Source organism: Perca flavescens, chromosome 24, assembly GCF_004354835.1.
Source record: "Perca flavescens isolate YP-PL-M2 chromosome 24, PFLA_1.0, whole genome shotgun sequence".
Taxonomy (NCBI): Eukaryota; Metazoa; Chordata; class Actinopteri; order Perciformes; family Percidae; genus Perca; species Perca flavescens.
The window spans coordinates 9,507,530-9,531,973 of record NC_041354.1 but is presented as its reverse complement, the minus strand read 5'-3'; the positions used below and the strand labels follow the sequence as shown (position 1 = coordinate 9,531,973).

At 45.3% G+C, this 24,444-nt stretch overlaps 1 protein-coding gene across 2 annotated transcripts in view; it reads right to left on the bottom strand.

Annotated features, from left to right (window-relative positions):
* The window catches only part of nrp2a (neuropilin 2a), a 57,722-nt gene that overhangs the window by 20,495 nt on the left and 12,783 nt on the right, over nt 1-24,444 (bottom strand). For both annotated transcript variants that reach the window (XM_028571829.1, XM_028571830.1), the window contains exons 3-8: nt 18,614-18,795; nt 11,115-11,345; nt 9,556-9,711; nt 8,778-8,947; nt 7,923-8,078; nt 780-924 (exon numbers count right to left, since the gene is read on the bottom strand). In XM_028571829.1, coding sequence (XP_028427630.1) covers nt 780-924; nt 7,923-8,078; nt 8,778-8,947; nt 9,556-9,711; nt 11,115-11,345; nt 18,614-18,795 — 1,040 coding nt within the window. The remainder of the gene's footprint in view (nt 1-779; nt 925-7,922; nt 8,079-8,777; nt 8,948-9,555; nt 9,712-11,114; nt 11,346-18,613; nt 18,796-24,444) is intronic.

The window sequence follows — 24,444 nt, the reverse complement described above, 5'->3', positions numbered from 1 at the left end:
CTGTGTACATTTCAAAGGGCGCGCCTGCTTTTGAGGTCATCTGCTATATTTAGTCTGAGTGTGTGTGTGTGTACCTGTACTGTAAGAGCTAATAGTTATTTCAATAGCAGCTGTTGAGGCTGAAGCGAATCACAGTTTCTGATGTAAGAGTGAACCGGGAGCCATGAATGATTGATTGGTACTCATTTCTCAATATAGAGGAGCTCACAGAGCGAAAGGGACACATCAAGAGAGTATCTCAGACTATGAGAGGGAAGAGAGGCATCGCTGGGGGAGATCGAGAGACAGAAAGCGAGCGCGGAGAAGAAGTGGGAGAACGTCGAGAGAGGGAAATGACACTGGCGGTGCCTCTGGAAGGAAGAATAGAGTAAAAGTTTCCTATAATTAGCCCAAGGCTTGCTATGTTTAAAAGACAGCAGGGGAAAGTGTGGGAAAGAGACTAAATACACGTGTGTGTGTGTTCTTGGTTTTTACGATTAAGTAGATTATTGTTTAGCTGATGTTTAATTATCTTTTTTAAGCAAAGCATTTTTTTTTTAATGACAAGCAACAGAAAAGGCACGCTTCAGATGACAACATTGCTGGTTCGAAATCCCTAAAGCTCTCTCATCAGCTTTGTTCAATTGCCTTTGAACGGGAACCCGAGTCCAGCAGAAAACTGTTGTAGTGTCTGTTTAGTCAAACTGCACAATTGCGAAGCAGCGTGGTGATTCTGGCAAAGTCAACTTTCCTTAGGCAAAATAGACAGGTCTAACCTTGGGACACGCCCACACACACACCTGTAATCTGGCATCCGTAGAGCTCAAAGCGCAGGGCAATGCCGTTCCTCCAGGTCTGTGGTCGGATACGAACAAACCGGGCCAGAACCGGCTGCGGGACCCGGTTCAGAACCACCTCGGCTGGGTCTGTGTTGGCGTGGAAAATCTGGGAAAACACAGACAAATAGAAGACAAAGGTTACTGTCAGAAGGTGATGTGCTGCTTATGCCGGTAGGTCTTATCTCTCTCTTTTTCTCACACACACTACCTCTGGCTCTACACCCACCCACGGTGCACGGTTTCACTTGGCTACACACACACACACACACACACACACACACACACACACACAGTGGCAGGCCGGACAAAGCAGAGACAACCCAAACACGGATCCAGTGTCACCAGCCCAGCTGTCGATGTGTTTTGGGGTCAAAGGTTCGGTGCTGGGAGGCTGGGAAAACCTGACGATGGATGAGGGTTTTACACACACACACACACACACACACACACACACACACACACACACACACACACACACACACACACCAACTGCCATACACCTACACCTCAACGCTTTTGTTCGCAGGAAGCTGTGGGAGACATGACCTGAAACCACCAAACATGATTGGCCGTCGGAAGAAGGAAGTCTGTCCAGGTGGGCAGGATCTAAGTGAAATGAACTTCCCAAAACATCAACATTAACTTCTTCTCTATGAACACTCCCTTCCTTCCATTTGCTCTTAAGCAGCGGGTGGGGCAGCAGGGGTTGCAGGGCAAATGTAACCAGGGTGGTCAAATTACTTTCTGTTTTGGGCAGAAAAGCATCCCATGATGCTTAAAGGGGTTGGATGGGGACATTCAATGACAGACATGAGTCTTCCTTTCTTTAGTTTTTTTTTTGTTTCACACAAGTTTTGCCCAAACCATAACCCACGCTTTGTAATTATAGATAACTTCCTCTCTTCCCACTCTCTGTCTGTCGTCACATCCCTCTGAATACCTCCATCTCAACACCTCCATTTTCTCCTTAATGTTTTCTTCAAAACCGTACCGTTGATATCACTACACACATCCTCTCTCACCTCCTCTGCCTTTCTTCCTTTTGTTGGTGGCTACAAACTGAAACCACACGCACAAAGACACAGGAAACCACAGGAAACCACACAAACACACATACATCCTACACATTCAGATGAGCAGAGGAAGTGTCTTTTAATTGCCTGAGTGACCATTAAGTGTCATTCACTCGGTCTGTGGTCGACCAGGCCGGGAGACAGGAGAGACGACAAATAGTCTCAAAACCACACTGACGAACGTCACGGCCACTGCACACAACGGTAAGACGGAAAGACAACTGCTACAAGCAGCTGAATTAAAGATTAAAAGGCATCATCTCCTAAAAAAGATCCCTACATGATTTCTCTTTTACTCCGATCCAAGCACACGATGATCAAACCAAAGCACGCTCCCTTAGCCTAAAGATTTGATTCTGTCTTGTTTTGATAATGTTGTTTTTCATTATAAGTGATAAACAGACAAAGTGACCTATTTGTAAAATTCCCTGTCTGGCGCATGCTTCCCAAAAAAATTATATGATATTCCAGAAATTCCATAACCAGTGGAATATATGAGAGATATGACTTTAAAATCCTACTCGAGGGGTTTTATTTGATTTTGGGCATGGCCTGATTTAATCAAGTGGAGCTGACACTGGCAATACAAAGCAGTGTGAGTGTTTGAACAGATAAGCAGCTCTATCTCTGCTGTATCTGCTGCTGGATGAGGATAGACAGCCGTTATGTTTACCTAAGAGGCCAAACAGTGGATGTGGGCTCTTATGGGGGTTATGTAAACACCCACGCATGCTCACACAAAGACGGGCGTATGATGGAGGGCTTGCCTCACATATAGTTCAACCGACCCATCTTTTTCTTTTTCTTCTGACTATGAAACAAAGAGCAGCATGGAGGAAAGACAGAGAGGACAGGATAAACAAGAAAATGACTTCAGGGAGGAAGAGTCCTCAGAAGAATAGTTAAAAACAGATGAAGAGAGGGGTGGAGGCGGGTGAGAGAGAGAGGTGAAAAAAAAGAAGGTTGAATGGAGGGCAGCAGATACAACTGATTGAGGAATATGAACAGAGGAATGTGGAAGGAGTGGTGGCGAGTAGGAAGGACAGAACAATGAACAGATTCATCACTGAAACAGGAAATCCAAGTATTTATCTCTTAAAGTGCTCTTATTATGCTTACTGGCTTTTTCCCTTTCCTTTATTGTGTTATATATCTTTTCATGAAAAAGCCCAAAGTCCACTCCAAAGGGACTTCCCATCTCCAACAGAAAACACTGTTCACAAACTGCTCCAACCAGCTCTATTGTAGTCCAGCCTTTACTTCAGAGACAAACATGCATTACTTTGTAACACACGTTCTAATGCTTGTCCAGCTGCTAGCATGGCACGCCATCATACTCTGCTTCTGACTGGCTAGTAGTCCTTACCTAGGTACTGCACATGTGCGACTCCCAACAAAGATGGAACAGAAGTGAGATCAACACACAGGGTGAAAAGAGGAGCTGCAGCAATGTGCAGTACAACAAAAATGTGGTGTTTTTTTTTTTTAATTAAACCATGCAATGATAAATGAGCTTAATATCAGCACTTTAATAAGGCAAAACAGCTCAATTCAATAGAATTTCCTCCTTTTTGAAATGAACTGCAGACTATTACATCCACTGTGATTTTCTTTTCAATAAAGACATTATGCGAACAAAATTAAAACAATGTGTAAACATGGCAAAATTAGGTCCATACATAGTTCAGATATGTTTGTTAAATATTTGTCCACTAAAACTTCCCAGAAATGTCCAGTTGTTCGAGATGCCCCACCACGACTAAAAGGCTATTAGCCGGTGCAATATTTCCAGCTGCTTTCCTTTGTTTTCATCTTTGGATAAAAGCAGAGACTATGGCCAACATTACCGTTACACCAAAAGAACAATTTATTCAATAACAATCGGCTCTCAAGACGCTCTTTCCATTTTTCTTTTGGATGTGAGAGGAGAGAGAACAAACTAAAGACAGACGAGAGACAACAACTAAGAGAAGTTGTCGGTTGGCTCTCAGCTACTCTGTCTCCTCCACTTCCTCCCCTACCTGAGAGGTCATTCATTTGACCCTTGAACCCATTACTCTAAGGTTAAAGGTTAATGGCCTAAGGAAGCAGATGGTTGCTCATTGACCAAATTGTAGATAACGTGGTTACTTTTTGACTAACTGGGAATGTGGCATGAATTGAAATGTATGCTTGTATTGTAGATGGGCAAAGGTGCCAGTCTGCTGTCTGGACCACCTCTGTAATCTGCCTGACGACTAGCATGGTTTTTGGGTTGATCGTCTATGTGTGTCAATGTGAGCCTTGTCTGTCACGTGACGTGCAGGCGAGGTGGGCTGAATAATTAACGTTGTCATGTTGCGTCTCCGATTGTGGAGGCTCATGAAAATATAACGAGGCCCTGCGTGCTCGCGCACACACACGCACACACACACACACACACACAAAAAGCAGCATGCGGCGGCCAGACTTGTTTGTGTGGACATTGTCGGGGCACAGGCACCATGGGTATTTAACTATTGATGACCTCTCCGGAGAACGAGGTCACCGTGAAAGGCGTGTGTAATAGCAAACAACCTTTCACAAGATCTAACGCCCTGGACCAGTAAACAGAGTAAAAAAAGGAGCTTGTGTGAATCAAAAACAGATTCTTGTTAGAGCTAAGCAGATTTGCTCTCTGGAAAACGAGGGGTGGATAGATGAATGCATCATAGCTTGATTCATTTACCAGCTCTCCCTTTCTCTCTCAATTCTCTGTTATTGGCACATGTCTCCTTCCTCTGCCAGTGTTTTCCTTCAAGCTGATGGCACCACAGGGAGACGCGGCGGGCTCTGCACAAGACATTATTCGTTTCCCAGCCGCTTTTTCATCCCTGTGTTGTTCCCTCGATCCCAGTCTCTTTCTCTGTCCATTACACTCGTCATCCCTGTCTTCTTGCTCTAATAATTCCCTCTGTCTCTCTCTCTCTCTTTCTTTCTTTCTAGCCATTACCCCCCTCCAGTCCTCCATCTTTGCTCCAGACGCTTTCTCCCTCCATTGTTCTCGGTATGAAGATGTTGACAGTAGGAACTGGTTCCAGCTGGCCGCTCTCCACTACTGGCTCTAAGAGCGAGCGAGCGAGCAAGCGAGCGGTGTGTGTGTGTGTACATATGAGGTTGAATCAGTGATCCCTACAAATTGTCTTACACCACCTTAGGTCGAAGTCTCCCACTCTGTACCAACGTTACCAGTTGTGTTTGACTCCGTCCGTCTACATGTGCGTGTATGTGAGCATATGCAGGAATTATGTTAGTATTTTGCATTAGCTTGAAGAATGAGTCAGTAAAAAACTAAGTGTGTGTCTGTGTGAGGGTGTGTGACAGTGTGATGGAGAAGCAGGCTGAAATGCTGTGTGGGCGTATTCTTTCCTCTTCCAAGTTACTTTATGTGTGTGTGTGTGTGTGTGTGTGTGTGTGTGTGTGTGTGTGTGTGTGTGTGTGTGTGTGTGTGTGTGTGTGTATGTGTGAGCGCATGTTGGACAGATTAAGCACAGCCTCACAAAGCTTTTCAGTAACACAATGCTTGGTTAGTGCTGGGGCTGATAAGATTTTCCTCACAGATGGATGACAGTGTGTGCCTTTAATGTTAATTTGTTTGGGTGCACACTTTTGTCTACGGTACCGCTACAAAAAAAATCATTGTGGTTTTGTATCCATGTGCGAGTGTGTGTGTCTGTGAGAGATATGCAATTCCTAAGTGTGCTAGCGTCTCATCAAGTAATGAGGTGCATATGAGAGGAGTGTGATTTAAAATTAACAAGTCACATGGGTGTCAAACTGAAAATGTGTTGGCTTGCAGAAAATCACACACACACACACACACACACACACACACACACACACACACACACACACACACACACACACACACACACACACACACACACTGGTGTGACTGAGGTTTGCAATCTGCAGTGCTTGTGTTTTTCTCTTCTGACAGCACTTTCATTTCTTTACAAAAAAAGTGCCATTTCCCACAATGCCTTTCCTTTTTCAGCTTCTCTCTGCCTCTCTTTCAGTCAAATAATCTTTACGCTCTCTCCCCCAATAACAAACACAGTGAGGCTTGAACTTCCAAGCCGGTCCTTTTATTCATGGGTGATTCATATCTGATGCACAGACTCACGGCTCAACCTTCCTTAAACACCGCCGACACACGCACACACACTCTTCCAAAGCCACATTAACTTCGAGCTCACTGTTAAATGACAATTAGAAGAACCAAATCCCAGTCATTACAGGACTCCCTGACGAGAATTCAGTTTCAACCACTTAAGGGCTCTTTAGGGGGCTTAGGACGGGCTAACTGGGAATTTGTAGGACCAGACTGGTGGATTAGTAGTCACGGAAGATTCAACCGCAGCCCACGGGGACCAGAGGAGAACCTGGCTGACGGGGAGAGTTAGGAGTACAGTAATCTCTTCAGTTTCAGCATTATAAAGTCAGGCCGGGCTCAAATCACGACGGCAAATGATGTGCCATTAGTCAAAAGGTGTTATTCCTTAATCCCATCCATCCGACAGTCTGTCTGTGGTCAGCAAAAATACAAAGAGAAACTTTTATTCAGAGAATGTGAATGCACAATAAATCCTTGTTGGATTTTAACCATATTTCGAGAGCCCTATCGCACAAAAATTTTGTAATTGTTTTCTTTATGATCATCACAAACAGAAGGTATACTTAATTATTTCATATATTTATAATGTAATGTTCCATTAGTACACGTAGCATGCTTGATTTCCTGGTTTCAACTTGTTTTTGAGGAATATTCACAAACCCTTTGGTTGGCTGATACTGGAGTCAAATGTGTCTGCTATCTTTTATTGATCTTTCGTTTTCCTACTAGACTTCTAAAAGCTGAAAACATAACCAATTTTATAGCGACCACTCATACAAGCAGCATCTCTCCCAAATGCACGTTGATGCATCTGTCTGAAAGTGTCTGAACAATTTTTTTTTTCTGCTCAGACAGATTAGTGGACTCAGATTACACGGTAGCGCAGACAGAAACACATCATGTACATATGCGCGGACACGCACAGATCTCCAGACAGCGGGATCAGCCAGAGGTTATTTAAAGGGGGGGTCCTGTGGACTTTGCATGTGTGTGTATGTGGAAGGAGTGTTTGTATGTGGGGGGTGGGGTGTGGGGTGTGGGGGGGTAATAAATTGCACAGATGTTGACTTTTTAAGTCAAATCCACGTTTTGCTCAATAATCTCCACATCAAATACCCCCGACCAGCCCCACCCAAACCAATCACGGGCACACACAGAAGGGGGCCCCCAGTCTATGTGGGTAAGTGAGTGTGGATTAACCCTCCATACCTCCTCCCTAGTCTTACCACTCTCTTTGTTGCTGCTTGCAATCCACAGTGACCTTAACCCAGATGTGAGGGACATGAGTTCCAATCCCCTGGAGACAGGCTTACTATAGCTCACAACAACAACAGCCTGCACTGTATATACATTCATACACAGGCCTGTGTGTGAATCCAGCCTCCCCATCTTACACACAAAGCACTAAACACCGTCATTTTCCCAAAAAAAATGTTGTTATGAAACCCAAACTTGCTCAGTCCACACCTGGCTGACCATGACTTCACAACCCCAGGTGTGTGTGTGTGTGTGTGTTTATGTGTGCGTGCGCACGTTGGTGTGAGAGAGATGATGAAAAGCAAGCCCAGATAAGGAAACATAGAGGACTCCATTGTTCTTGTTTGTCTGCTTCCCCTCTTCTCTCTATCTCTATCTCTTCATCCCTGCAATTCCCTCTTTCTCAACCTCATGACTGGTTCATGAATCTGGTTCATAAACAGTCCACAAAGGGGAACGGCTCCTTCAGGAATGTTCAATCTATTGATATGGCTCTCGGACGCACACAACAGCCTCTGTTGTTGAAGAGCGTATCCGGATGGTGGTATAAAGGTTGAAAAAAGGGGGCCTTGTAACTACAACGTCATGTCCTGGATGAGGAAAGTGATATTGTTATGCATTTCTTCTGCTTGTTCCTACCTTGTGGTTCTTGCCGTGCCGGTAGACCATCCAGTCCTCCCCGTTGGTGCTGACCTCCAGTTTGAAGGTAGTGACGTAGTAGGACTTCTGCGTCTCCTTGGAAACGGCCCCCTGTGTCGCGATGCCGGTCAAAACCTTGAGGAAGTGCAGGTCAACCTGGAAAAAGGATAAAAAAAAGAAGAAAATATTTAAAAATCTCAATAACCGAATGGAACAGATTAATAGGACGGCGGTGTAGATTGCTGTAGGGATTTATGGTGCTCAGGGCTGATGTAGATAACAGAGACAGACCAGCTGGTGTGTCTATCTGTCACACAGACAGCAGGGGATGGACACCGACTGTGGCCGACTGCTGAGGGAGCTTAGGTGGTGGGAGGGTGTGTGTGTGTGTGTGTTTTTGCATTGTCGTGTGTATACGAAGGAAGGCTGGAGGCAAAGATCAATGGCGTAGTGTTGGGATGCATTCCTGAAGAGTGCCTTCATCAATCACGGGCGCCTCGCCGCTCTCCTCTGCGCTCGTGTGTGCGTCTATGTATGCATGCGTACACGTGGGCCGGTGTGTATGAGACAGAAAAGATTGAGAGTGCAGAAGCACTTCCTTATCATCAGTTTACAGTTCCTTCCTTTCAGTGTGTGTGTGTGTGTGTGTGTGTGTGTGTGTGTGTGTGTCCTGCTGTATGTCCTCACTGTATACGAGATGCTGGTGCCCATTGCATGTTCTCTTCTATACTATAGTATCACAGAGACAAATTCTCTACATTTATTGTCCTCAGCAAGTGAAAGTAATGCTGATTCTCAATCTGTGTGGTCTCTTTGTGTGGAATTATTAGAATTTTCAGATCTTTAAAACCTGACCTGTATATACTCCTTGTTGCTGTCCTCTGAAGGCGTCCAGGCGTTGTCGTCGTTGTTGAGGCGGGCCTGGCGTGCCAACCAGCGGTTGTCGTAGAATGTTGTCGATGCGGTGATCTGATCATCGCTGATCTTCCCCGACTCCATACCGAGCGCCATGCTACAGTGGAACGCTGGTGGGGCAAAGAGAGGGGAAGAGGGGGGGGATGGAGAAAGCGGAGCGTTAACTGTATACTTGTTGACATGACTGTGGAGACGGAAAATAAGAAAAAAAAGGAAAAGAGGAAGGAAGTAAAGTTGAATAGAATGGATGACAGATGCAAGAGCACTGAAAGGGAAGATCTAAGCTGCATATTATAGAGCTTGAAGACAGAGACAAAAAGGTAAATCCAGACAGAGAAAGGGCAAAGGGAGACAGAAAGCAGCCCAACAGGTGGGCAGAGGTAAATTGAGGTGAAGTTAATTTATATTCTAAAAGAAAATAGCACGAGTCTGCTTCTGAGAAATCCTGCTCTCTTAGGAGAGAGCAAAATAGACTGAGAGGGATGAGAGAGAGAGAGCTCCGAGATTTAAATAGCATTAAAATAGGCAAAGCTGAAAAGATCGAGAGGGCAAGAGGAGTAAAAGATGAAGAAAGAAAGAAGAGTGTCAGCAGAGATGACGGAGAAGAAACGGTTGAAAGAGAGAAGATATAGGTGGTAAGTAAAACAGGTAGACAAACCAACACAGAGAGCCTTTGCACGCGCAAACACACTCTCGCTAAAAGTTATCTCGCACTCACAGTCGCTGACTTCTTTGTGCGTCATGTTGTAGCGGGCGGAGAAGCCGTCTTTGGCAACAGCCATGTCGGTGTGGAAGGAGAGGGACAGCAGGCCGGAGGACGACTGGATCTCTGGAGGGATCTTTGTCCCACAGTACCGGCCGATCAGAGGAGCCACTGTGGACACACACACACACACACACACACATAAATCAAATTTATGTAAACATGTTGTAGTTTTTGTGGTTCTAAATAGACATTTTCAGGGTCATATTGCAATAAAGGTTTTTAAAACACTAAAACAGGAAGGCGTTTGTGCTTTTATTTAGAAAAGCTGAGTAATATCTCGTTACTATACTATAAGGAACCCAGCACTGCAAAGGTTTCTAGTGGCCACGCTGCTTCAGTAAGTGTTGTCTAATGAGTCACAGCATGCTTCCACCACATTTCTTCCTCCCATCATTCCTCTCTCTCTCTCTCTCTCTCCCTTTTTTCTCCTGTCTATCCCTCCATCTGCCATGTGTGTCTCAGCCAGGGCCCAGCAGGGGGATTGGAATCCCTGCTTTAATGCAAGCTGCACTGGGATCAGCTACAGACAAACGTGCCCACACACACGCATGCACGAGCGTGCGCGCGAGAGAATTACAATAGTCTCAAGAGTAGCTCCCTAACCAGTCTCCAAAATCTTTACCCTTCCGTTTTGTCTCCTGTCCCTTTTTCATGCCCGAGGACTCGGCTCACTGTAACTGGGTTACACTTTAATTTCCTCCTAATTCTCAACTTTGAATGGTATAAATTGTTTTCAGCTATCAAAGCTCCCAAATTCAAGGCTATAATTGCAATTTTAAATCCACTTGGATCCCTTTTTAGTAACTGAAAATAGAATAATTAGAGCAAATCCTCAGTTCTCTGCTTCACATTTCAAAAAAAGGGGGAAAGAAAGTCAGCAAGAGAGAGGAGGGAAGTTCACCTCTCACCGCTGCTAATGTGCTTTTCATCAGCACCACAGCGGCTAACATTACCCTATGGCGGTCACTATCAAAGCCCTTGATAATATCCTCAAATGTTTTTTTCCTCGCCGCTTCCTGATCTCGGCCGATAGGCCACTTTCGCAACGCTCGGCACCTCCTATTGGATACAAACAGATATTCATCGTAGCCGTCACTCTCACTCCTCGGGGGAGGAAGGAAGCGCTAGGTGATAAGGAGGGAGGACAGGGAGGATAGGAAGGGGGTGATGAAGGGAGTTATTATGGAGAGGGAAGAGGGGCATGGGAAAGGGCTGCTCCTTAGGGGTGTCCAGGCACTTTCAGCTCCATGTGTGAAATAATGTTTCCTGTATGTAATGTGAAGGAATGTAAGGCAAGGCTGCTTGCATCAAAGAAAGCTATAGCTGCTCAGGAAATTGAAGACTGGTATGCAAATTTCTGTGTGGGAATGCACGTGAGTCTGTGTGGGTTCTGACTGTGGATATGAATGTAGAATGTGTGTGTGTGTGTGTGTGTGTGTAACCCCAGAAACATTTCTGTGCGTTTCCATGCACCTTGAGTCAGTATTTGGTTTGTGTGCGTGTGCCCTCACCTTGTGGCAGGCCATCCCACACGTCCAGCCAATCGTACTTGCAGTCACCCTCTCCCACCAGCAGGGGGTCGTTCTCGAGGTCAAAGGTCAGGAACGTGAGGGTGATGTCCATGTGGGGCGGGGCAATGATCATGTAGGAGCACTCCAGATTATGAGGGTATTTATCAGGGAAGCCCGGGGACTCGATCATGCCGGAGGAGCTGGTGAAATTGCGGAAGCAGAATTCCGACCCTGTGCAGACAAAGGATAAGAGGATATTTAGAAATGAATAAGCAATCGCTCATATAAGGGGAAAATATGTGCGTAAGCAATCGATCACACTAGGATATCTCATCTGACTTGCAGAGGGTGTTTCAGAGAGTCGTTCATCACTGACAGCAAGTTGGAACATACAGTAGCTGTGGTGGTGAGACAACACACAAAACACACACGGTTTTATGATCACTGATGGAGGAGAAAATACACGGTGAATAAATGCTCAAGTGGGCGTTGCGGCGTGCGATATGAGCAGGCTGATAGCTCTTTTTGTCGGTTGTATGCCACCGTATTTGACACAAAGCACCAACATTTTATACCACTTCTGTGTTCAAAAACAGTAAAGATGTGACAAAGATTTAAAAAGGAATCAATTATATTTCCAGAAAAGTAGTAATATTATGTTTGACAGTCTTATTGCGGCCATAAAAGACCCCATACTCATACAATACATAATCAATGATACACACTTATGCAAGGCTAAGAGGGGAGTAGACTGACCCCCTGCTCTATTATATATATTCCAAACAAATAGTCTCTAACAATCTCTCTTCACCTCCCATTCTCTTTTACACACACACTCTCGCACACCACAAACGTTGTGTAATGGTTCTAAGTGGGCCCTCTGCGGCAGCTCCTCATTATCCATGCAAATGTATGCGCCCTGGGCGGCTCACCTTGAGCGGCGGCAGCTGCGTGGCTCAGATCATCTACCCATCAGCCACTGCCACGCTGCCCACTGGGGAGCCTGAGTCACGGCCAAGTGTTTATGGACCGGCACATCAATGAGGGTGGGAGAGAGCTGACGGCCCCGCGCACGCACAAAATATACAGGGGACTTCACACAAATGTCACACAGTCTCATTCACAAAACGTGGCTATTTTCTCAGTCTGACCATCCGCCTTCTCCTCAAACGTTTCTATCTTTATATGTAGGCTATAAACAGCCAGGTCTATTTAGCTGTATGTCTTTCTGTGTCTCTATCTATTTTTACGCTTGCCAGGAGGGCAAATACCTTCGTGTGATAATGTTGCTGAGAGACTGCAGGATTTTCAATAGGTCTTTGTTTAACTCCACATGTCAGAAATGCCTGCAGTTGTGGCCTTTCCAAACCAACTGATGCCACTTAAATCACTGCTCTTCACTGCTTGCAGTGGACGCTGGTTTTCCCACCTTCTTTTCAGTTGATGGGCTGATAGACATTACATTACATTTCCCTTTGCCAACTGGCAAGCATATAACTAGCATAAAGAAAAGAGTCTGTGCTATTTTCCCATCATTGAGGGTGTTGGATAGCAGATAGGGAGGCTAGGTTGAAGAGACTCAGGGGGGAAGCTTTCTGGTATATTTCAAACCAAGGAAAGTGGGAGCACTGCATCATCTCAGAGGAGTGCCAGATACATATTCATAAAAAGCAGCGTTTAGGATCACAGACATGTTAACAGCACATTCCTTCTGCAGCATTCCTCCAAGGCACCAGTCCTTATTATCAGACAGCCCTATAAAAGCTGAGGGGTCGACTGGCTGCTCTGGCCCTCCCCTGTCTACACTTGGTTAATGGCAGAGAACTGACCCCAATCAGCACTGAGAGAGAGCAGAAAACTCAGGAGACTGTCTCTGTGTCTCTCTCCCTTTGTTTTTCCTGTTCTCTAGCAGCTTCTAGCAGCAGTTTTTCCAGTTTTTTCCTCCTAGTTTTTGCTCTATTTTTAATGGCAATTGTCTCACGTGTGTTCCGTGGCTCATGTAGGAATTCATGTATTTACAGCACCCGTGTATGTACCTTTCTGTCGATCAATCTTTTTTGCATACGTGGGCATATGTTGTGAAGATGTTGACACAAACGTATGAAATCTTCCCCCACATGTTAAAAGCAGCACACACACACACACACACACACACACACACACACACACACACACACACACACACACACAGCAACATCAAAAACATTGATGGATCATCTGCCTTCATGCTATGAGCCTGGCTGCCTACACATACACACACACAAACACACAGAACTAGGCAAGTTGAAATAAGATGGTAATTTACAGCAAGATACTGGTGATATCTCCCAATTCCCTCAACTACTGACCTCACCTCTCTGTGGTTAGTGTGTTGTTGTGTGTGTCTACAGTTACTGTGTATGACTGAACAGCATAAATTAGAGTAAACAATGCTTTGAATCCATTAAAGCAGTAAGAAGCATGTGATTGTAATAAAACAGTAAATGAACTATGTGGTATGCCTGAGCCATATGCACCGAGTGTGTGTCTTTGCATGTCTTTCCTGTGTTTTTTCAGCTCCTCACATGTGTATCTTTTGCTGCTGGCATGTTTGTTTCTCTGTATGAGTCTGTGTGTGTCTGAAGGTGTGTGTGATGGCTTCACAGTAGGTGTGAGACCCAGTAACACACTGGCCTTGTTTCTTACTGGGTCACAGTGCAGCAGTCTGGAGTCCTACTGCCGAGAACTTCAATCTGAGCACAGCTTGACTCCATTGCCTCCAAATACACAACTCTATGTCTTTTACACACACACACAAAATAGTTGCTTCACACACTCCGCGCTGCCACGTGCCAACACTGTGCGCTTGTGTGCTCATACTGTATAGTTGCGTGTGTAGCAGTGTATGCATGAGTACCTTTCTCTTTTTGTACGCGCTCATTAGTTCACAGTATATGAACATGACAAAAACAAGTCCCCGTTACTACCTCCCTCCGTCAACCCTCAACCCATGTCTTATACACACACACACACACACACACACACATTTGCACATGCTTGCCTTATGCAGGAACCCGGTTGGTGCTTGCATCGCACCATGAGCTGCCATTTGGCAAGAGCTGTCTGCTGGCAAAGAGGGGGAGGTCATGGTGTGAGTGTGTATGTGTGTCTGTGGCGCAGGGGGGCAGAGAGGGTGAGTTGCTGGGTAGAAACCACTCGACTCTTGCACATGAGTGCCTGATGTAGCAGCAGCTCCACATGTTGTGTCAGGGCAACCCCCTTCCCTCCTCCTCTCTTCTTCTCTCATCCTTTCCCTCGTTTCCTGTCTTCTCAGCAGCGACACGCGGGGTCTGGGTTCATTCACTCTTTTAACTCTCTGTCTCGTCTGGCGTCGCCTCGCTCGTCCTGTCCTCGGCACGCAACTCTCGCTGAGGGTTCACCTCTGTGCACAGTGTCTGCCACACATCAAACCTGCCTCACTCTACACTCTCTACCTGCCTGCCTCCGTCTGACATGCATCTGCTCCTCAGAAACATGCAGATCTCTCATGTAACCCCGCTGGAGCTCAGTTCTGGATTTCATTGAAGAAAAATCTCTCCTGAGGCATCATGGGAGGGGTGTGTGTATGCGTGCGTGAATTTGTGGCGGAAAGGGCATGCTACACTAAGGGGTTGGGGTGGAAAAACCACAATAACAACAACAACATTGCAAACAAGAAGAAGAAAAACAAGGGTCTTGGCGTGTCACGGCTCAACACTTTTATGGACCCAGAGAGACATCAGTCTGAAGCAGCTTTAAATAGAAAGGAATGCTCCTTCTAAGTTACGTATCACACTGATGCCTCTGTTGTGGAACGGAATGCCATTCTCAAGTTTCTTTTTAAATATTGAGCATGAGAAAAAAAAACACCAGAAAGCCTCCTGCTGTTTGTGATCAAAGTGTTTGTGCAGCTCTTGGTTTCCTTATTCATGCCATTTGCAGATCATGTCTTATTATTTCATTTTGCGACACGTTCTCGTCATCACTGATCAGTTTTAAACACTCTTTGCGCTCATCCAATTTATTTATTCATGAATTTAATTTACCATTGCTAGTTAATTACTTGAGGGTAATTCCAGCGTTGGGATGAATCGGGTGGTTCAGGAATAAAACACCACGTGGCAATTAGCCATATAGTAACAGCCATCACTGACACAAGGGTTGCCATCCAATAAATGCAATAGCATCAGAAATACACACAGGGCCAATGTTGTGACTTGTCACTTGGTCGGGGGTCCTGCCTTCAGGCGGCGCTCCCGCCGCGACCCCACAGATGCCACGGCAGTGGTCACGGAGGGGACCCAACACCCTGGGGTGCTCCCTGTCTTAACTCGGGATTGGCTGCGACGTTATCTGCCCACGCCGCGCTAGTGGTGGGCTTTGGGGAACTGGGAAAAATGGGGCTTTACTGGCAAGTCTTCCCCCTGTAGCCGTGGTAACAGCGTCAGCAGCACGTGACTGTGTGTATGTGAAAGTGTATGAGGGATGGATGGGGGCGTGGGGGGGGCGGGTGGTGGTCGGGGCTGAATAAAGGGTTAAGCACGCATGAGTAGGAGCAAAGTAGGGCACAACAATAATGGGGAGGAGCGGAGTCGTGCACTTTCACTGTACAGCAGGATTAAGGCATACGTGTACTTTATGTGTGTGTGAGTGTGTATGGAGGGTGGGGGTGGGGGGGGCTGGGTGGGTGGATGTTGTTTTGGGGCAAACGCTCACCCTGGGGAGGTGTACTGAAGGGGTGGAGGGGTATCAGGATGGATGTAGAGTCAAAGGTCGACTCCTGCTTCTCCTTGCTGGAAATAATTAGATTTCACTGCACTGTACCCCATTACTCACTCACACACACACACACACACACACACACACACACACACACACACACACACACTGCTTGTCCAATTAAAAAAACTAAACTAGAGTTGTTACAGTCACTGCTTATGTAACAGGGTTAAATGGACAAAACAAAAACAAGCTGTAGTATCATTAGAACAGGCCAAGATATTCGTCTTGCTTGCTCTCTCTCTCTCTCTCTCTCTCTCACACACACACACACACACACACACACACACACACAGCCAAAACCAGACACACACTGTCTGGCTTCTAGACACAGCGTGAGGGGGTTAGCCTGGACTGTAAGCTGTACTGTCAGTTTAATATGGGAAGGAAGCTGAACACACACACACACACACACACACACACACACACACACACACACACACACACACAGATTTCTATCGCTGCTGGGACACACCCTTTAAAAACACATACGCACCCATAAACACAGACCCACTCGTACACAAACCCACTGTACTCACACTTTTACAGCTCACTTCAAACATAGCAAAATACAGTTGCATCAAAACATACTTCAGTCAAATAATATTACGGCCTTCCAAAGCTATACAGAAATTACAGGTACACAGAAATGCAACTCAACTCCATTAACGAGGGTAAAAGTAATGGCGTTGCAATTACTTCCACTCTGGTAAATAAACACATCTCAGCCTGAATCTCTATGTTCCCGTCAGAAGTTGTAAACTGTGTTTAGTGGAAACCCGTGGCCCAGGCCTGCCACGGGAAGACAAACAGCTATGATGAGAGAGCATGCAGGCGCTGGAAACGCCGTAATTAACACATGGCCTCAATCACGCATCCTGAATACATTTTCACTCTCTGACTCACTCCTGCTTTGTCGCTCTATCTCCCTTCACCCCAATCATTTTGCCCACCGTGTGTGTCTCTGTCTGTCACACACACACACACACACACACACACACACACACACACACACACACACACACACACACACACACACACACACACGCACACAGATCTATCATTCCGCCTCCACATACATACAGACACATAGAATCTCACACAACAAGCTGAGTGGAACCACCCACACATGCAGCAAACAGGCACCTACATGTGCTCACACAGTGACACAATCTCTTATGTCCCCTGAATTTATACTGGGATCTTGTTAAAGCCATAGCAACCGCATCCCCCATTCACCAGTCTTCAATCCATCTGTGTGTGTGTGTGTGTGTGTGTGTGTGTGTGTGTGTGTGTGTGTGTGTGTGTGTGTGTGTGTGTAAGACAGATGCAATCTAAACTATTGCATTGTCGGGGTTCGAGCTGGTGGCCTTGGTAACGGAGCTGAACGCCAAATCTGGGTCACATTCATTTGACACAAAACCAGAGATATTTTTCAAAGGTAGGAGGTGATAACTCAATGCTCTCTCTGTGGGATGAATGCTTATTTTTTGGTGCGCCATAAACCTCAACTTTTACTTTTCTTTCATGGCCTTTAATTAAATACTCCTCTTAATTTCTTGTTTTTCAATCAAGATACACTTTGAGACCTAAACATGAATGAAATGAACGGCGGCCCACTGTGGAAGACATGCGGCAAGGACAATCAGCTGGTAACTCACTTGAACATAAATCTTTTAGCTGCCTCAAGGCCACCTGACCATTTCACATCTCCTACCACACACCCACCCACACACACCCACACCCACACACACACACACACACACCTCACCACCACCGCCAAAACAAATACACTTCTTGCTACAATCTCACCTGCAATATGTGCACTTTACTTTGTGCACTTCGACGACCTCGAAAAAATTCCATTTCGGCACACATGCATCCCCATCAATCTCCTCGCCCCCGCCTCTACCCATAAACCTTTAACCTTAAGTCCAACTCCAAGTTGCCTTGGAGCTCTCTCCATCATCCCACCACCCCCTCCCACACCAAGCCCCCCCAAAGCATCTCCCCAGAGGAAGTGGATCCTGCTCCAATTAAGCAAGCATTCCTCACATGCTTTCAAGCGGTTTGAAAGCACTTTTTCTCTCTCTCTTTAACTGTTGTTTATATGCACGGCTGCATATGCTGATGTAAATTGTTGTAAGAGTGTTGGGGTGAATGATCACAGGTTTCGGGCCATTAACATGGGGGGGGGGGGGCAAAGACAAAATCATTAACTTAAGTATTAATGTACAGCGGAGCCTTATGTTTAGTTCACAGTGTGGAAAAGTTGGAACTTATGTTTCCCAGAAGGTCTTTGAACACATTGAGATAAATGATAGGCAATGAGCAGTGGACCCATACAGTGGTAACAGACACAGAGTGGCTGGAGCACTTTTAGTGAGATTCCGTCTGTATCGTAAAAATAAGCAATGTGAATTAAACAATCAGCTGCTATCCTTTGTATTCAGCGTAAAACTGATACAGATTATAATAAACCAAAGTGTAAGAAGATCAGAACAGTTGAGAAATGCTCTGCTCTACACTCTGCTCTATGCTGAACATCTAACATTCATTTATTCATATCTATCTAGCTGTCATATTTAGCTTTAAAATGTTATTTTTTGCCAACTACCATTATAAACCAAACTTTGATGAACTAATCACACACAAAAATCTTATTTTAAACTTCCAATCATGTTTCCGGTCCAGTCCCTCACCTGTTTTGAAGATCTCGTAGCGCAGAGAGAAGCCCGCCCCCTGGTGGGCGTAGTCTGAGACAAATCGGATCTGCAGGGAGGGTCCAGATGAGATGATCGGCGCTGGGGCGATGTTGCTGCAGTGTCGACCCAGAACATCGGCATTTTCCGAAGTCCCATCGCGGATTTCGATGAAGTCATACCTGATGAAATAATAAAAAGGAAGAGATGATTTCCTGTTGCTTTCAAAATGTTTTCCCACAGAAAACAATCTTAACATTTAGTGTGCATTGAGCTTAACGCAGCAGGAAGGAAATAAGAGAAGTAAGGAGATCAAAGGAGAGCGGTGGAGGGAAGATAAACATAGATAGATAGTTATGGGGTTATGCAACAAGCTAAGCTAATAAAAACCAGACAGGTGTGGATCTATTTACCACCAGAATCCAGCCTCAGGACAGAATACACAGTGTCCAAGGAAAGCATTTAGGAACACAGCATTAAGACAAAAGGAAATATATCTGCCACAGAATTGGCTCTAAGTCACAGCTTCTCCACCTTCCTTGTGCTCTTTCCCCTCAGCTGCATTCAATAAATGTAGCTCTTAAAACCCTTTGTTGCTCGTGACAACACACTCAGATCCCTTTTACATCAGCTTGGGGTGAGCATGCTCCAAAATATTGAACCTAGGAACACAGGAAATCAGATCTGTGTTACCAACAGAACAGAACTTGAGCAAGTGGCTGCAATCTGACGGTAAAGATGCAGGCAAATAGACACCTGGAGACAGAGGAGCTCATGAAAAAAGGGCTTGGAGAGAGGAAAGGTGAGGACATTAGCAGCAGGTGGAGTGAGTCGGGAAATTAGGATAAATAAATGTGAAGACACCTCGCTTTTTAGCTTCTACATGCTTGAGCTCTCAGCTCATTATAACCTTTGACCAGCCAACTGACCCTGAACAATAAAGGCACATTCTTAACTGTCAGGTCATATTTGTGTGTGTGTGTGTGTGTGTGTGTGTGTGTGTGTGTGTGTGTGTGTGTGTGCACGTGTGTGTGTGCGTGCATGCGTGTGTTTTTATGAGTGTGTGTGAGAGAAACAAAGAATGAGCTAGAATGAGAGCCCACCTGGTTGATCCTGAATTAGCACATAATCCTGTGTGTCATTCCTCTAACATTATTAGAAACATGCAGGAGTCACAGAACAGATAGACAGACAGAATATGCATAACATGACCTTGTTGCCAGGTCAAATCTAGGTTTATATGTCCATATAAAGTACAGAATAAGATGGAAACGAGAGACTAAGTGGGAATAAACACCCCAGTGAAGCCCAGCGTGGGTTGGGAACTGCATTCGGTCCGTCTGTGAACCGTTTAGGAGATAACCAACCAAGCTAGCCTAGAAGCGCTGAGGGAGCTTAGTATAGTTTCTTCACGGGAAGAAAGCGAGGGTGATTCGTAAGGAGCTGGTCGACTGTGATTATATGAGGGGGCGTGGCCCTAGCACAGTTCGACCTGTCTGTCACGGACAGACGTGGTATCATTGGAGCTTCCATAGTTGGTCACGCCGAAGCGATTCCCCCATAGTGAAAACACCGAACAAAGTAAAAAATAAAGTCATTTACTCTAAAACACAGTCCTTCTGTGCATTACCTCCAATAACTGATACCACAGCTTTGTTGATATGATTAAGAAAGGACCGGCCCATGCCTGTGAGTTGACAGAGGACCACCAGGTTTTAAGGTAATAATTTGGGGTTGTGACAATACTGGAAGGTGTGGAAAATTTCATAATTTCTGTTTGTTACTATCTCAGTCCATAAGTACTGTTTTATGTAAGTTACATTGAACTTTACTTAAATAATGATCTTCCTAAACTGTGAATCACACTTAAAGCAATCCTCATTTTTCTACCTCCTTTGTAAGCATGTGTTTGGGTTGCTGCTATATGTGTGTGTATATCTAAATATGCATGTTATTGTTTTTCAAGTTGCGCAACTGTGAAACACTTCCTTGTAATTTCATTCTCCATAATATGAATCCCTGTTGCCTCTCTCTCTACAGTGCTACCATGTGTCTCTTCACCCCCCCTAATATTGTGATTCCCTGCGTAACTAACTGCATCGCCACAGGAGCCCTGCAGCTACACAGAGGACGCCCTCCCCTCATACACACACACGCAAACACACTCATCTCAATTAGTTGATATGACGGAGTCGTCAAAAAGACAACAGGGCCGCTGTTGTCTCGCTAATTACCGTGATGGGTTCTTTGATGCTGAAAAAGACTCACAGACGTCTCTGGGTTTTTTAGCCACTTTTAAACATGGCATCTAATATTGTAAACAGGATTTATTTTTTTCACTACTTCCTCAAACTGAAAAGTATTCAGTAAAGCTGAGAGGTACCAATCAGCACCCGGCTGTGTTCCTTTATGGGATCTAAGCACTAAGACTGCTTTTGTACTGCGTCTTAGAATAAAACGTGGATTAAGTAGAGTCAGTAAGCCTCTTTTTTGGCTATCTCCTTCCTGCAGTGTTTTGATTCCTTTACAGAGTATTCAAGCTAAAACTGCTGATGGAGGGATAATCCCAACTGCATTAATCTGGGTCAGAGTGGCACATGTACAGGTGAGGATCAGAGTGTGAAAATGCGGCAATGAGCCTGTAATGTCACCACAACACTGTCAGCACCAGGCAAGCAACTGCCGGATGTGTAGGAAGTGGTCAGTTTCAGTGGTCAGAATATGAGAATGCACAACAGCCAAGTGAAATTTTAACAAAGCCATTTTGGAAACTTCTGATTTGGCATCAGGAAGAGGTTTAGGAAAACCCCAACTTTAGGTCTTTTTAGTAGTAATGGGTGTGATGAGGGTGTTATCAGTGATCGAGGGTCTGATGAAAGGTGGTATCGAGTTCCAGCGGTTTTGACTAAAAGTTAAGATCTATCTACATCTGTTGCAGCAACGCTGGCTCTCTCGAGGCCCTTAACTGTATGGAAGTGCATCGCTGGAGTGCTTTTTCACCAATTCACATTATATCTGCGCACTAGCATGGAAGAACATTTGTGAATTATTCAAAGACAGATGTCATTCCCCTCTAAAGCAAACCCTATAGGTTGACTCTGCCGTGATGTTAGTGAGAAGACACGTTTCAGTGCAGTTAAAGAATGTGATGGTTGAAGCAAATTTGCACAAAAGTAGGCCTGAAGAGCACTTGTGCTACTGAGTACAGAGGCTGTTGTCCAATGCTCTTATGTCTTGGTTGTAATCCTGTATTACAGTGGCGATCGAGAAGGCTTTGGCTGCAAGCCTCCACGGTGAGTCTGTAAGAGCCACATCTATCCCTAAGTACGCCTGCTTAGGGCTGTTACTGACACATGCTTTGGGAAAACACACACTCAAACATGTGCCAACAAACACGCACATACACATGCAGACAGACAGACAGACATGTACACAAAAGCACACGCTGATACACACAAACACGGACGTGCGCGTACACACTCGCCGTATCGCCAATGCCAAGGATAAAAAGCTTGTGAAAGAGCTGAGAGCTTAATTAGGTTTTAATTGATTTTGGAGTGGGTCTCTATCCTTCTCTCTCTCTCTCTCTCTCTGTCTCTGTCTCCCGCTCTCTCCTGTCGTGGATTAGCGTCAGCGAGTGAGTGTTCCTCAGATGTGATTATTGACCTGTTCGCTCAGCCTCTCCCTAGGCTCTGATGAATACATGCATGAGGGCCTGACGTGTGAGAGCCCACTGTCTGTCTCTCTCAAACACACACTTGAATGCATTCCACGACACACACATTAAATTATTCGCACATGCGCACACGCAGACCCGTGAAAGACACACACACAAACACACACACACACACACACACACACACACACACACACACACACACACAAGCCCCCTCATCCAGATTCCATTAGGTTGTTGTTTTTTAGCCAAACCCCGCCCTATGTCTGACACCATCCATTCCCAGCTTTCTGTCTGTCTGGCAGTCTGTCTGGGTCCGCATGACCGGCCCTGTGTTGAGGGAGCCATTACTGGGCACCCATAGAGAATAGCTGGAGCAGAGGGAGAGGGGTTAAGGAAAGTAAAAACCCTTAAGGGCCAGTAATTCTGCACCAGTCCAGACATGTCTTCTCTTCCTCTGCTCTCATATATCACTCCGCCCCTCCGCCAAAACAACTAATTGCCTTTCACACCTTTGCTGTTTGTCAAGGACTAGGCACATCCCCTGTAGGCATGGGCACCTCACCACTGAGAACCATAACTGCAGTATGTATACACTGTGTGTATGTATATTTAAATGTCTCTCAACTAGCCTTTTGTGGCCTTCAAGGCTCCAGTACTCTCTTTGCTATAAAAATCTTACTCCATGAATCAGATATTTTTTATCAGCAAATGAGTGCTCTTCTAACTACCTGTCTGCAAAAGAACTAGCGTGGGATCTTGTGTTTCATTTAGTTTCATCTAAATGCCTACATAAATACATTCATTGGGAGCGTCGAAATTACACAAAAGATTAACACATAATTTGCTGTGGGCGCGTCATGGTCGTCTGATTCAGTTTGTTTATGCCTATAAAAGAGCAACAGCTGTTCCCAAACATCAGCAAACCAAACTTGGCTGTGCTCAGACACTTGAGGCCTCCAAGTCAAAATGATATTTTTCTCTGTGCCCCCCCTCCCATTTTCTCAGAAACCCACAAGACCCGGATTAGGTAAACAACGAGGTATGTCGCTATTTTCTTTAATTAAGTAAGGCAGAGGTTGTACAGTTGACACACACCCAGATACACAAGCATCTATACACACACACACACACACACACACACACACACACACACACACACACACACACACACACACACACACACACCACCCACTCCTCCCGCCCTCGATGGGGACTCTAATAAACCATAAGTGCCTTTAAAATATTAACTAGATGCTGCGAGCAAAATCCCTGCAGATCCACAGGGCCTGCCATCTTCAATCTAGCCCCCAAAACAAATAGCACTCCTCTTTCTCATCTCCTCATGCCTCACCTCCCTCTTCTGCTGTCCATCACAGATTCATACTTACACATGACTGAGACCAAACCGCTGACCACAGGCAGACTGGGCTCGGCCCCAGACCTTCTAGTGCGGCATCGATCTGAAACATCAGACTATAACTGCTGTCTGAGCTGAAGCTGCGACCCTGCTGGATGCATTTTAAATCGACCTATATCAACATGTATTTGCGACGGAGATTTTTCTCACTGTGTTTCAATTCATCCAGACACAATTTGGATCCTCCAGTCCACTTTGCTTACATGTTTTTGGACTACACAAGGCTAGAAAGCTTATAAATCTGAATGTCTCTGTGGCAGGCAAGAGCAATCAAATAAAGAAAGCATTTGAAGTGGTTGATAAGACTGATTTATACATTTATTCATACCTCCTTCTTATTATATCATCATTATAGCACTGACAACTGTTATATTCATGACCGCTGGACTCTGACGACCATGATCTTGTCCTAAACGCCGGCCAAGTGCCAGATATCGACAGATCAGAACCTGAACAACTCCCTTTAGTCATGACCTCTGGCAACTCATCTGTCTCGCCTTTCATCCTTAACCATCACTCTCCTCCTACTCTTCATCTCCTTCTCTTGCTGCCTCCGGCCATTGCTGATCATTTATCGATTTCCCATTACAAGCGGAATACAGACCTCGATTCCACACCTCTCTTCGGCCCCTCTGGGTATTAGTAAGAGGGTGATATCATACACACACACACACACACACAACCACACACACACAGGAGAGTTGTTGCTATGTGTTGGTGTTTCTCACTGTGAAC